We start from the raw sequence: 12111 nt of genomic DNA, 5'->3' as shown, positions 1-12111 counted from the left end.
CTGCTGTAGGAGCTTGGTAAAACCCATCCTTAAAAGTAACAGTCCAGTGCTCCTAATTTATATATGGGCTGCGCCAAGTCAACCAGTGAATTCCCAGAATTACCATGAGATTGCCAACAGGCACCACGATAAATTTTAAAGCCTCCTTGTGGCTGCCCATTTGCATCGCTACATTTCCAGTGAAATGAGTTGCCGGACCCCCACCCGCCGTTGACCCATCTAGCTGGGTGAAGATCAAAGGCTGCTGGAGAGGAAAGCTAGGCAAGTCCAATGCAGAAACCAGATCAGGGTGGATGAGATACCTTGAACACCCAGAGTCAACGAGAGCCCAGACTTCCATAGTCTTAGTGCGGGAGCCCAACTTCACTTTCACTGCTAGAGTGGGGCAGTCAGCACTCACCATAGCGTCTTCGCGCCCATCCTCCACCTGCCCGCAGGCGCTTTTCAGGGCAGGTGGCTGGCGTTTCCCGGTAGGAGCTAGCGGTGTACTTTGGAGATTCTCAGCTTTATGTAATGGTTGCCTATCCTAAAATACTCTCAGACTCACAAGCAAGAGCTTTAATAAAATCTGGTTTATTTAAGAATAGTATGCAAGTACAAAGAAAACTGAGAATGGGAAAAGCGCGCCAAACGCAAACTAAAAACCCTCGGTGCAAACGAGAACCCTCCCCCCGTAGAATCTTCCCAGGCTCACAATCCCAGGTGCTCCCAACGGCTTCTGATGCTGCAGTGGAAAAGTCCTTGAGCCGAGCACATCACCCAAACACATTCCATTGAAACGAACACAGATACAGAGCTCGGCACAAGGTCCCCCAGCAGCTCCCTCCCAACAGCAACGCATGTCAGCGCCATGGCATGTGAAACGTTACGATGTACAGTGCACATTGAAACAGTGAACATGACAATCAGATTGATCAGTTTAAACACTGATTGGCAGTCTTAGGAAAATAAATTTGGACAGTGGCTTCTGCAGTGGTGTCAAATGGGTTGGGCTGATGAAAGCAACTCTGTCACAGTGCAAACCCTGCCCCCTTTGTGCACATGTCACAATGTTGCACAAGTTGAAAAGGGTGGAGCTCGCAGGATGGTGGCGTTTTTCTCCTTTTGGTAAAAGCAGCAGGAGTCAGTGGAAAGCCCTGGATTTGGGGCTGTGCTGCAAAGCTGTTCCTGGAGGGAGAGAGAACTGCAACACCTCCATGTTGACCGTCACCTCTTGATCTGCTTTTGTTATCTACCTGCTGGCCACTAGTTCTCCATTTTTCACATCCAGCTTTCCCAGCAAGATTCTTGCCGTGTTTCAGATCCTTTCTCTTGGTTTGCTTTCAGGGCTCAGGCAGGTGAGCTGTGGGTTAAAAGTGAGAAAGTCACCTGTGGCTACATCAGCGAGGATACTCGGGTAGGACTCTGACTTGGACCGTTTCCTTTCTGCTTCTCAAACACTGAGCTTCAGAATTCCTGCAACTAACAGCCAGGGCAGCGGCTTCCCAGCTTTCTGTCTTGCTTACCTGCATGCTGCAGAGGAGGATGCCCTAGGAGCAGGGAGGGTGCTAAGGGCCCTCTCGGTTCCTGTGGACTGCTCACGGGGTGTGTGGCTGTGGCTCAGCCTTGCCGGGCAAGTGTTGCTGCATTTCCGTGTTCTCCTGCTAGTAATGGAGGAATCAGCTGGCTGGCTCTCTTCTCTCTCAAACTAACCTGCTGCTCCTACCCTTGTTCTTGGCATCAAGCTCCTTCTGCTCTGGGTCATCAAAGAGGGGGTGATGGGAAACGGTTAGGGTGTGATTCCCTCTTCCCATCCAAAGGCAGGCTGAGATCCCTGGCCCCTGTGGACAGTCTTTGCCCTGCATTCTGCGAAGAGGGAGGAATTGCCTGTGTCCGTTTGACAAAGAAGGAACACCTGAGAATTAGGAAACTGCAGCAACGCCAGGGAAGTGAAGTGTGATCTTGCCAAGCAAGAGAATGGTCTCAAGGAGGTGGCAGAATGTCTCCTTTGTCCCCACCTGCCTGGCCGACCCCATTTTCCCACCCTTTTCTGGGCAGGCTCCACTTCCTGCCAGCCACCTTTCACAACACGGCAAAGTTGTCTGCCAGGTGGCAGAAAAACCACAAGGGGGGGCCTTTCCGGTAGTAGTGCAGTTGGTGGGCCCGTTCAGCGTGCTACGGATTCACCCTCCAGCCTCCCCTAGGAGTCTTACGTGGCTAGACACTCAGATGCAGGCCAGGGGCATCGGGGCCTGAGCAGCAGTGATGGTGGTGGCCTGTTTGGGAGACTCCCTTGGCACTTTGCTTGGGATGATCAGCAGCAGCCGGCCAGTCTCTAATCTCCCCCTCAGAGAGAGAGAGGGGGAGACTTGAGCACGCATACTAAGCATGACTGTTTCTGCCCATAGAGCTTGCCTTTTTCTCCTTTGGAGCTCTAAGGGGCGAGATCCAACATCAAGCACTGCTGTTGGCTCGGCAGCAGCACAGGTGGCTGCTTGCGAGGGCTCTGGCGGGTGGATCTGCGGCCCAGGCTGGCCCAGCACCCGAGCCCTTGGTTGAGCCCGTGGACAGGCAGCACTTTGGGGTTGAGCCTATGGACCCAGTGTTGGCAGAGAGCAAGAAGAGGAAGAAGTACCTGCTGCCTTCAGGGAACGAGTGAGAATCCTCCAGAATCCTCCATGGGGAACCAGACGGTCCTTTTTTTGAGCCAGAGCACAGTCTAGTCTGCCCGTTGTTTTCATTTCAGAAGCAGCAAGGAAGTCGATGGGGTCAGTAGGATGGGCGGGGCAGTGACTTCAGCGGTGCCCAAGCAAAAGCCTCTGGCTCTGACGGGAGGGAGCATGAGGTTTACTCCAGAGATCGCCAGGTGGCCAGTTGCCTGCAGCAATCCTGTGGCCACCTGCAGGTGGTCTCTCAAGGACTGGTGGGTGATGCACCCTGGAGCTCAGATGCCTTGCAAGAGGGAGGATTCCACCTTTGCCAATACCTGGGAAATTAGAAATGCCTCAAGGGCAGCTGGAGACCAGCGACAGAGCCGGTTCCTCAGCGCAAGAGGCTTGCTGGCCTTTCCTCAGTGTGGTTGGCAGTCCCAGAGAGAATTAGGGCACCCATTTTGTTCCTGAAAATCCCAGGCAGGAGAGGAATTTAGAATGAGAATTTTTCTCTCCCAGCTGTGAGTTTTCTAGTACCAGACCTGCCACTGCAGTCCCACCTGCAGCTTCCAGGTTGCTGAGCCCAGCCCTCAGCAGGAGATCCCAAAGTTTCTGCCAGGGTCCAAGCAGGTTACTAGCCCGTTCAAGTTTCTCAGTGCCAGGAGGCAACTCCTTGGCTACGGTTTAATCCCCCTGCAGTTCCTGAGGCTGGGCAGAGACTCCCATGCAGAATTCCCTTCCAGATCCTGAAGATCTGAGGTGGCCATCCATCCTGGCCAGTCCATCTTCTGAGATACGAAGATAGGCGGGCTTGAGACAGAGCCTCAGGGACCCAAGGAACAAGCCAGATTCGTCTTGCCGATTCAGAGGGTTCCTCGAGGCCAGGGTCAGCTGCTTCCCTTCTGCTGATGCCTGGCATGTCTTGCAGGTGGTGTTCCGCTCAACTTCTGCCATGGTTTACATCTTCATCCAGATGAGCTGTGAAATGTGGGATTTTGACATCTATGGTAAGGATCCCTGAGCCCTCCCCAAGCTTCCTCTCCAACCTTTGTCAAGTCCTGGGGTGGCCTGGCAGCTAATCGAGCCCTGGCTGAGAACTTCTTTGCTCCATCTGATGGAAGACGGAGAGAGGGAGAGAAGAACGTTCCCTTGTTTGCAGACTTCAAGAATTGTGAGGAAGTAGAAGCATCTGTTGACATAGTTTAGTTTTTCTACCTGAAGAGGGTTGTTGTTTTTTTAAAAAAAAGACGATGTAAATTATAAGGCAGTAAAAGTGTGTAAAGGAATCATGAAGAAAAGTGGGAAGCTATTTTCTTGGTGCTTTATCTGCCAGAGGGTTGTCTCAGTCCCTTCCAGAATTTCAGGCAGATGGTGAGCTCGGTTTGGCCCACAGATGCCACCCCCCCGAGTGCCTCTGCGAAACCAGCAGGGCCTCTGCCACTGAGCTCCGTGGACCAACTTGGGTTAGGCTCAGTCCTTCAGCTGCAAGAGCCCTGAATAGCTCCCAGCATAGATGGACAGATGCAGCAGGCCCCGGGGAGCCGGGTGTTGATGGCAGCAGTAGGGGGCAAAGCTGGAAGGCCCCCAAAGCCAGGAAGAATAACCCTGAGCCTGAAGGGTCAAAGAGAGGAGCCAGCTGGGCCTCCCAGAAGAGGCTAGTTTACAGCCAGGCTCTGCCACCACGTGAGACTTGGTGACTGGGCACGATGGAAGGACGGAGTCACGTGGAAGAAAGCTGTCCTTCAACCAGTGTGCCCACGGCCCTGGTAGGGCTTGAGAGGAAATTGTGCCCAGGAGCAAATAGGAAGCTGACACTGCTCTCATTGCCCTGGCGTCTCTGCCCCAGGCAGCATTTGGCCAGGTGGAATAGCCTGGCAGCTTTTCAGACGGAGGGGGTGGCAGCCTCTGCCCGGGGCAGCATCGCTTCCTCTCTCACGCTTGGCTCCTCTTTCCTTTGCAGGAGACCTTTACTTTGAGAAGGCTGTGAATGGCTTCCTTGCTGACCTTTTCACCAAGTGGAAGGTAGCTCCGCGGGACAAAAGGGGTGCTTGCAATTGGCGTCACGGGGGCCTGCAGCTGGGCAGAGCCCGTGGGCCTTTCTCACGTCAGCTTTCCCACATCCCCAGAACAAGCCCTTGAGTTTAAAAGCCCAAGCCAGGAGGGGCCGAGGGATCCCGAGAGGAGCATGGGGCTGGGGGCTGGAGTCCAGTGAAGCCCTGGGCAACGCTCTGCTCGCCTCTCAGGCCCCTGCCCGCTTGCTTCTGAGTCTCCCGAGTCTCAGTGGGGGGTTAAAACAGTCTCCAGGGGTGGCTGTGGCTGGGACGGAGGCGCTTTTTCCAGGGCAGAGAAGCAGAGAACCTAAAATGGGGGGAGGGGAGATCTGCTCCTGCCTGAAACGAGGTTGCCTGTGCCCTGCCCCTCGACTCCCCCAACAAGGGAAATGCTCCCTCGGGGCCCTTCCGATGTTGTCAGAATGACGGGTCCCATGCTGGTTCTCCCTTTGGGTCTGTGGGGGGCTGCCTCTGCCGCTCCTGGGAGGAGGCCTCCACAGCCACGTTTCGGGATGTGGGATTCGCCCCCCCTTTTGCCTTCCCACCGAGGGTGAGAGCCGAGAAGCGCCCAGGCATGTCACAGGTGCAGCCTCCACGGGTGGGGTCTGTGGTGCCGGTCGGGTTTGGGGTGGACCCACAAGGCCTCAATCTGCTTGCTTTTGTCCTGGCAGGAGAAAAACTGCAGCCATGAAGTAACGGTGATTCTCTTCTCTCGGACCTTCTACAATGCCAAGTCACTGAGTGAGTTGCCCCACGCGTGCCTCCCTGGTCCTGAGAGGTGCCCGCCTCTCCCTCTGCCCCTGGGAGGAGCAAACAGCAGCGTTCTCTCAGGTCTGGCTTGGTTTGTTCCAGGTGAATTTCCAGAGACCCAGCGCTGCTCAGTTCAGCAGGACCACGAAGGCCGATTCTACGAAGACTTTTACAAGTAGGTTTGCCGCGTGGCTGAGCCGCCTCTGTGGAATAGTTGTCCCAGCCTGGAAAGTGGGCAGTGTGTCCTGACTTAAGCAAAAAACCACGCCGAGACAAGGAGTTAGTCTCTAGAGCTCTAGCAGACAGAAAATCCTACCAGACTGAAGGAGTGTGGGAAACCCAGACAGATAAACCCCCAAACTCAAGGCAGGTCTGCTCGGAGTTTCTCTGAAGGACAGCTCAAAGCCTCCAAACTACGCATGCGTTTCCCCCCCTGGATAGGGGCCCCCTCCTGCTCACCCTCCATACTCATGGCGCAGCGTCCCTTAAGCATGCATGTGGGTGCGTCGAGGATCTGTGAGAAATCTGTGTGGAGAGCCTTATACTTCTCTGGGGAACTGACAATTTGCATTCTTTGGTAAAGGAGCTTTGTCTACGGACATACGGAAAGAAGGGCTCTGGTTCATCCAGGGTGTCCTGGATATTTTGCAAGGATGCTAAGAACTCTAGATTCTGCATGCGGAGTTATTCTTTATTTACATTACGATATTTATAACTTGCCCCAATCCTAACAGACTCCGGGAGGGGTACATCAAAGTCAGCAGCAAAAGTCAACAATTAAAATAGCATCATTTGAAGACATTAATAAACATCATAGACACCCTTAAAATTAAGCTAATCAAATCTAAAGGATGAACACTCACACTGGAACAAAACTGCTCTGGCTTGGGCACAAAACACCAGCAGGGTTAGGTCCATCCGTATCTCCAGAGGCTTCTGGAGGCTGCCACCAGAAAGGCCTGTGACCTGGTCCACATGCCGTGTACCTTGTGAGAAGGGGGGAATTGCAACAGGGCCTCCCTTGCCTGAACCCAACAGGTGGGTTCACTTCTGGCAAGGTGTTGCCTGATATATTTTGCAGCTGCACTCAGGACTGTGAATCATGCCTGGAAGCCTACTGGCCACTGATGCAGTTCTCATGGATCTTTGGAATATGGATGTGCTGAGGGCATTGAGTGAGATTGCCCCTAAGTGGCCTCTCCCTGTTTGCAGATCCAAAGGAACTCCTAGCAGCAGAAGCAATGCCTGGAGCCATGGTGGACAAAGACAAATAATTCACATGACCAAACTCAGGCGTGAGCCATGTTTGGATCTGCGCTGTGGCTATAATGGGGCAGAGCATCAGTCATCCTCTGCTGCTGTAGCATCAGTAGAATGTCACCCAGCAGCTCTCTTAAGGAGTCCCATACTCTTGGGGAAGGACAGTCTGGAAAGTCTGCCTTCAGGATGGCATGACTGGTCGGCTAACACGTCACTGATAAAATGGGTATTCTTTCAGATTTTGAATCAACCTTGGCAGAATGAAAGGTAATGGGGCAACGTCTTGCGAGATGATCTGGGATTCTTTGAAGGGTGTGGACTTCAAAGAAGTGGGCAAGGTTCTCTGTAGCATAAACTCAGACACGTGTGGGATGGATCCTTGCCCCATCTGGCTCCTCAGGTGGCTACAGTGAGGGTGAAGGATTTGGAAGATTATTGCTGCCTCTTTAAGAAAGGGGTTGGTGCATGCCCACTTGAAGAGGCCACCTCTGAGTCCAAATGTGCGGGACACCTCCTGCCTGGTCTTCAGTCTTCTCTTTTTAGGGAGGATTTTGGAGAAGGTGGTTGGGCTGCAGCTGTGGGGGAACATAAAGGAAACAGATTATCAGGAGCCTCTGCAGTCAGGATTCAGGCCCAGATATGGAAGAGAAACACCACTGGTCACTTTGTGAGTGATCTCTACGTGGGAGGGAATGCAGCTCTCCTAGTCTTTTGAGATCTTAAGTGGCTGTCGAGTTCTTGGCAGCCCACTTCAACAGAAAGCAAAATTCGCAGAGATTGAGCAAGATTTATTAGGAGAAATAGAATAAGGTTACAGAAATCTCAACAACCCAATTTGTCTCTCCACCGAATGAGGCAGAGATTTTTTCCCTCTTTATTAACTGGGTTACCTGCGGGGAGGCTGCTTTCTTAACTGACTGGAGAAGTGTATCCAGGTGGCCAGGATGGGAATCTCCTCCCAGGCTCTGAATGTACCATTATGGTGGGGTTTGATGCCACCAACCATGGTATCCTTCTGGACCCCTGCAAGGGTTGGGCGTTGGAGGAGCTGTTTTCCAGCAGTGCTGCTCCTTACTAAGTGGGTGATTCAATCAGCCCTAGTAGAGGAGGGGTGTTGAGCCTTTGGCAGTCCCAAGATGGGGGGATCTCACAGGGCTCCCGAACTCTCACCCATTAATTTAACATCTGTATGGAACAGCATCAACCAGTGGGCTGCTTGTAACCATTCTTAGAGCAGGAAGCCTTAGAAGCAGTTCCTCAGCTTCATTACTTAGAAGTTGGATGACCACAGTGCAGTTTACTTGGAGATGCCCTAGAAAAATACTGGGAAATTTCAGACCAATGCAAATACAGCAGCCTGTTCATTGGCAGGCAGGAGCTCTTGCAGGAGAGCTACACCAGTGTGATTGGCCCTGGACTGATTTCTGGTTTATTTCCAGGGGCTGTCCAAGGTGCTGGTTGCATTGCCTATGAAGCCATACATGATATAGGACCAGGCTGCTCACAAGACCGTCTCCCCCAGAGGGAATCCACCTGTCCTGTTCAGTTCAACCATTAAGGGATGCTCTGGGCCCTCCTCCCCAAGAAACGGGATGGGGGTGGACCCAGAAACACGCCTTTTGCCCTGTGGGATGTTGTACCCTCCAAGATCTGTACCCATATCGCTATTACGGCAAAGCAAAAAAGTCCCACCTCTTTGAGAGCATTTGGGGATTAAGAGCTGTCGCACAGGTTGCTTTAATGCTCTTAGGATATTTATCATGTCTGCCTTATACACTACTTTTGGTATATTTACCAGAGGTGAGACAAATTACCTCTCTCCTGGGCTTTTGAAAAAGATTAAAGACCTGGTTTGGCCAGCAGGCTTGGATTGGAAGGGGGAATAGCCGTACTTGGGGATGGCTAGCGCCCTAGTGTGACTTCTGATGGACCTACGGTACTTTACTCACGGTCTGATAAAGAACTCTTGCCCGTCTTGATTCCATTCCATTCTTATTTTTATTGCATTTATAACTGTTTTGGTTTTTAATTCTATTTTATAGTGAACCGCCCAGAGTCCCTCCTTGGGAGGGAGATGGGCGGTGATAAAATTTGATAAATAAAATATATAAGGATATTGTCATTTTGTGAGTTTTATTTAACTGCTTGGAGTCTTTGGAACTGGGCAAAATATAATGCAAGTGGGTTGGTGGATGCCAGCCTGCCAGCCTGGCTGCCGCAATAGGACATTTACGAAGAAGGGTGAAAGCACCATAACTGGAAAACTTATCTAAATTTTAAGTATCTGACATTTTCATAGATACAGCACTGTTTTGTCATTTTGTTGTTTTTATTTTAGAATGGTGACTGCTATAAACTTGCTGCTATTCTGAAAAAGTTGACCATTTTCCTCTTGTTTCTTCCCAAGTTTTGAATTTGGAAAGGTTTAAGAGCTGGTTTGAGTCTTTATCTGTGAAGCAGCCGTGAATAATGATTTCTATCCCCGTCCTATAATTTTCCCCCTCCACCCGGCCGGCTGTGGGCTGTGGGCTGTGTGCTGTTCCTGCTCTGTCTTTGTCCTATACGTTCTTTGCAAAGGTCTTTGTTCTCTTTCTGTGTAACTTACTCACAGTGTTCATTATAGGGTTGTGGTTCAAAATGAACGACGAGAGGAATGGACATCTCTGCTCGTGACCATTAAGAAGCTCTTCATCCAGTATCCTGTCCTGGTGCGCTTAGAGAAGGCAGGTGAGATGCTTGTAGTCATGGCTATTGCCAGCATTGCATCAAGGATGTCCCTCTGGTTTGTGTGGTCCTCAGCTTTGGTTCCACTCTGTAGCTTGTGCTGCTGCTGGGAAGTTGGTGCGCCTCCTCAGATGCAAAGGGTGGTGCAGCAATTAAGTCTGGGGGCACCAGGAATAGTAAAGCAGTCCAGAGCTTCTCAGGCTAAGAAGCTGCCAGCTTGTCCTTTGCAGTCCAGGAAGGAAGGACCTGTGGTGAAGGTGTTTGGCATGTGTGAAGTCCTTTGTCTCCTTCCTAGTCAAGTCCATCTTTGCTGGAGACCTGGCCTTGTGAGGGTCTTCTGGCCTGTGAGGTGCTACCCAAGAAAAGCCTTGTCCAGGATCTAACTTGGTGCAAAGTCCATAAAGAATGTTTTCCCCAGACTTCTTAAAACTTGATGGGACTAGTCACGTTTTCATGCTTGTACTGTTTACATGTATCATTGTTGAAACTGCCCAGAGTCCCCCATATGTGGGAGATGGGTGGTGATAAAAATATGATAAATAAATAAATAAATTTAAAGTCGTGCAGTGGGATAAAAAAAATCTTCAAATAAATAATACAGTTTTATCTTTTAAAGCTATATGAAGACTCTTTTTTTTCTTCCTCCTTCCCTTCTGGATGGTGAACAATTAGAGAATTTTCCACCAGGATACAATTCCACCTCTGCTCAAGGAAATTATTTGGAGGCCATAAACCTCTCCTTTAATGGTGAGTTTGGGAAATTCCTGTCTGCAGCACCATGGGATATTCTTGAAGGGCCCCATAACCTCATTGTCTTACAGAAGAGATAAGGCTGGCTTGTGCAAGATATCTCGGTGGCATTCAGTATTCCTCTTTGGAATACCTCCATATTGATTTTTGAATGCCTCCATATTGATTTTTCTTCAAAGTGAATCCCAATCTGCTGTAAAGGATTCTGGGGATATTTCTGATGCACATGCTCATCCAGTATGGGGCCTGGCTAGGCCGGTGATTTTGCCTTATTGCCTCCCTGAGCTCAGAATGTGGCCTCCTGAATTAGCCCTTTGCAGGCAAAGATCACAAAGTGATGGCCAAGGTGTGTGGGCAAATTTGCTTCTGTTTTTAAGGGATATTGAGCAAAGTGGCTCTCCAGTTCCCAGTAGCTTTTATAACAAATTAACTGCTAACCTATAGTTCTAAATTGCATCAGAGGTGGACACCATGCTCCCTCTCTTGCTCGGCCCTGGAGGACTGATTGGAGAAGGCATTGGTATTCTAGATCACTGTCTTTGTTGTGCATAAGGGGTGTTCTTTATAAAGCACTGGGTGCCCTTTTAATTCTTGCTCTTACCTGTTTAGTGTTTGACAAACATTACATCAATCGAAATTTCGACCGGACAGGGCAGATGTCTGTGGTCATCACGCCAGGGGTGGGAGTCTTTGAAGTGGACCGGCTGCTCATGATCTTGACCAAGCAACGGATGATAGATAATGGTAAAATAATGTTGTTAACAATTGGTAAAACACACACACACACAAACAATTGGTTATAGTCTTCCCCTTAGTTTTGGGGATTGGGGGATTTATAGTCCAACCAGGAGGGAAGTTTCCCTTCTTCCCATGTTCCTTTCTCCATGCAAGCAATTCTGGGTGTGGAGAGAGCCAGCAGGTGTTTCCTTAGGAGTGGTTGACTTTGGTTTTGTTTTGTTTGGTTTTTCTGACCACCACCATCATGGAAGGGCTTTAGAAGAGCCTGGTTCATTTTGATGATTTTTCTAAAGCTCTGATGAACAGAGATTACATGAGTGAATCTTCTGCTCATCTTGGTTCCTCCTAAAGGGCTCTAGTCTGTCAAATATCATCAGCTTCAGGACAGGCTTGTACTGACGAAAGCAGAGTTGCCTTAATCTTTGGGGCAGCCTCCGTGCACAAATGCCCTCGTCGTCTTCCAGTTTGCATGAGAAGAGCCTTATCTGAACATCTGTCTTCATTCTGAGGGACAGCCTCTCAACCCGGACTGTGGAGCTGCTCCTCTGCTCCCCACAACAGGCCTCCTTTCTTAATGAGGCGCTACGGAAAAACATAAACAAGAGCTCTGAAGCTGGATGAGACCAAAGCCCCTCTAAACCCAGATGGCTTGGGAAAGATCACAGGCTGCATCTGAGGGCAAGACGGCATTCAGACGCTGAATCTGCCACCTCCTGTGTCGGGACACTGTATAGTAGGGATGTGCAACGCTTCAAGTCTGAAGCCAGAGCGTTCTTTGGAGGAAGTGTGGGGCACATGCCACATCTGTTGGCACCTCCTTCAGGAAGCTGCAGGTGTCAGAACCCACAATCAAAGAACAGTTAAATCGTTCGATTGTGTTCTCTCCCATCGAAGCAGCGCATGTCAAGCTCCGGACGGGAGGGTGTCATGTTCACTGTTTCAATGTGCACTGTACATCGTAACGTTTCACATGCCATGGTGCTGACGCATGTTTCTGTTTGGGAGGGAGCTGCTGTGAAACCTTGTGCCAAGCTCTGTATCTGTGTTCATTTCAACGGAATGTGTTTGGGTGATGTGCTCGGCTCAAGGACTTTTCCCGTGGACCATCAGAAGCCATTAGGAGCACCTGGGATTGTGAGCTTGGGAAGATTCTACAGGGGGAGGGATCGCATTTGTACTGAGGGTTTTTAGTTTACATTTGGCGCGCT

General features: G+C 50.5%; 1 protein-coding gene across 7 annotated transcripts in view; it reads left to right on the top strand.

Moving 5' to 3' along the window:
* Positions 1-12111, top strand: part of DEPDC5 (DEP domain containing 5, GATOR1 subcomplex subunit) — a 67575-nt gene that overhangs the window by 10575 nt on the left and 44889 nt on the right. For all 7 annotated transcript variants that reach the window (XM_063315739.1, XM_063315742.1, XM_063315743.1 and 4 more), the window contains 8 exons: positions 1327-1396; positions 3559-3637; positions 4591-4652; positions 5353-5422; positions 5534-5606; positions 9315-9418; positions 10088-10162; positions 10775-10909. In XM_063315739.1, coding sequence (XP_063171809.1) covers positions 1327-1396; positions 3559-3637; positions 4591-4652; positions 5353-5422; positions 5534-5606; positions 9315-9418; positions 10088-10162; positions 10775-10909 — 668 coding nt within the window. The remainder of the gene's footprint in view (positions 1-1326; positions 1397-3558; positions 3638-4590; positions 4653-5352; positions 5423-5533; positions 5607-9314; positions 9419-10087; positions 10163-10774; positions 10910-12111) is intronic.

This window comes from Candoia aspera, chromosome 15 (genome assembly GCF_035149785.1).
Source record: "Candoia aspera isolate rCanAsp1 chromosome 15, rCanAsp1.hap2, whole genome shotgun sequence".
Classification (NCBI taxonomy): Eukaryota; Metazoa; Chordata; class Lepidosauria; order Squamata; family Boidae; genus Candoia; species Candoia aspera.
This window is presented reverse-complemented; position numbering and strand designations above follow the sequence as displayed.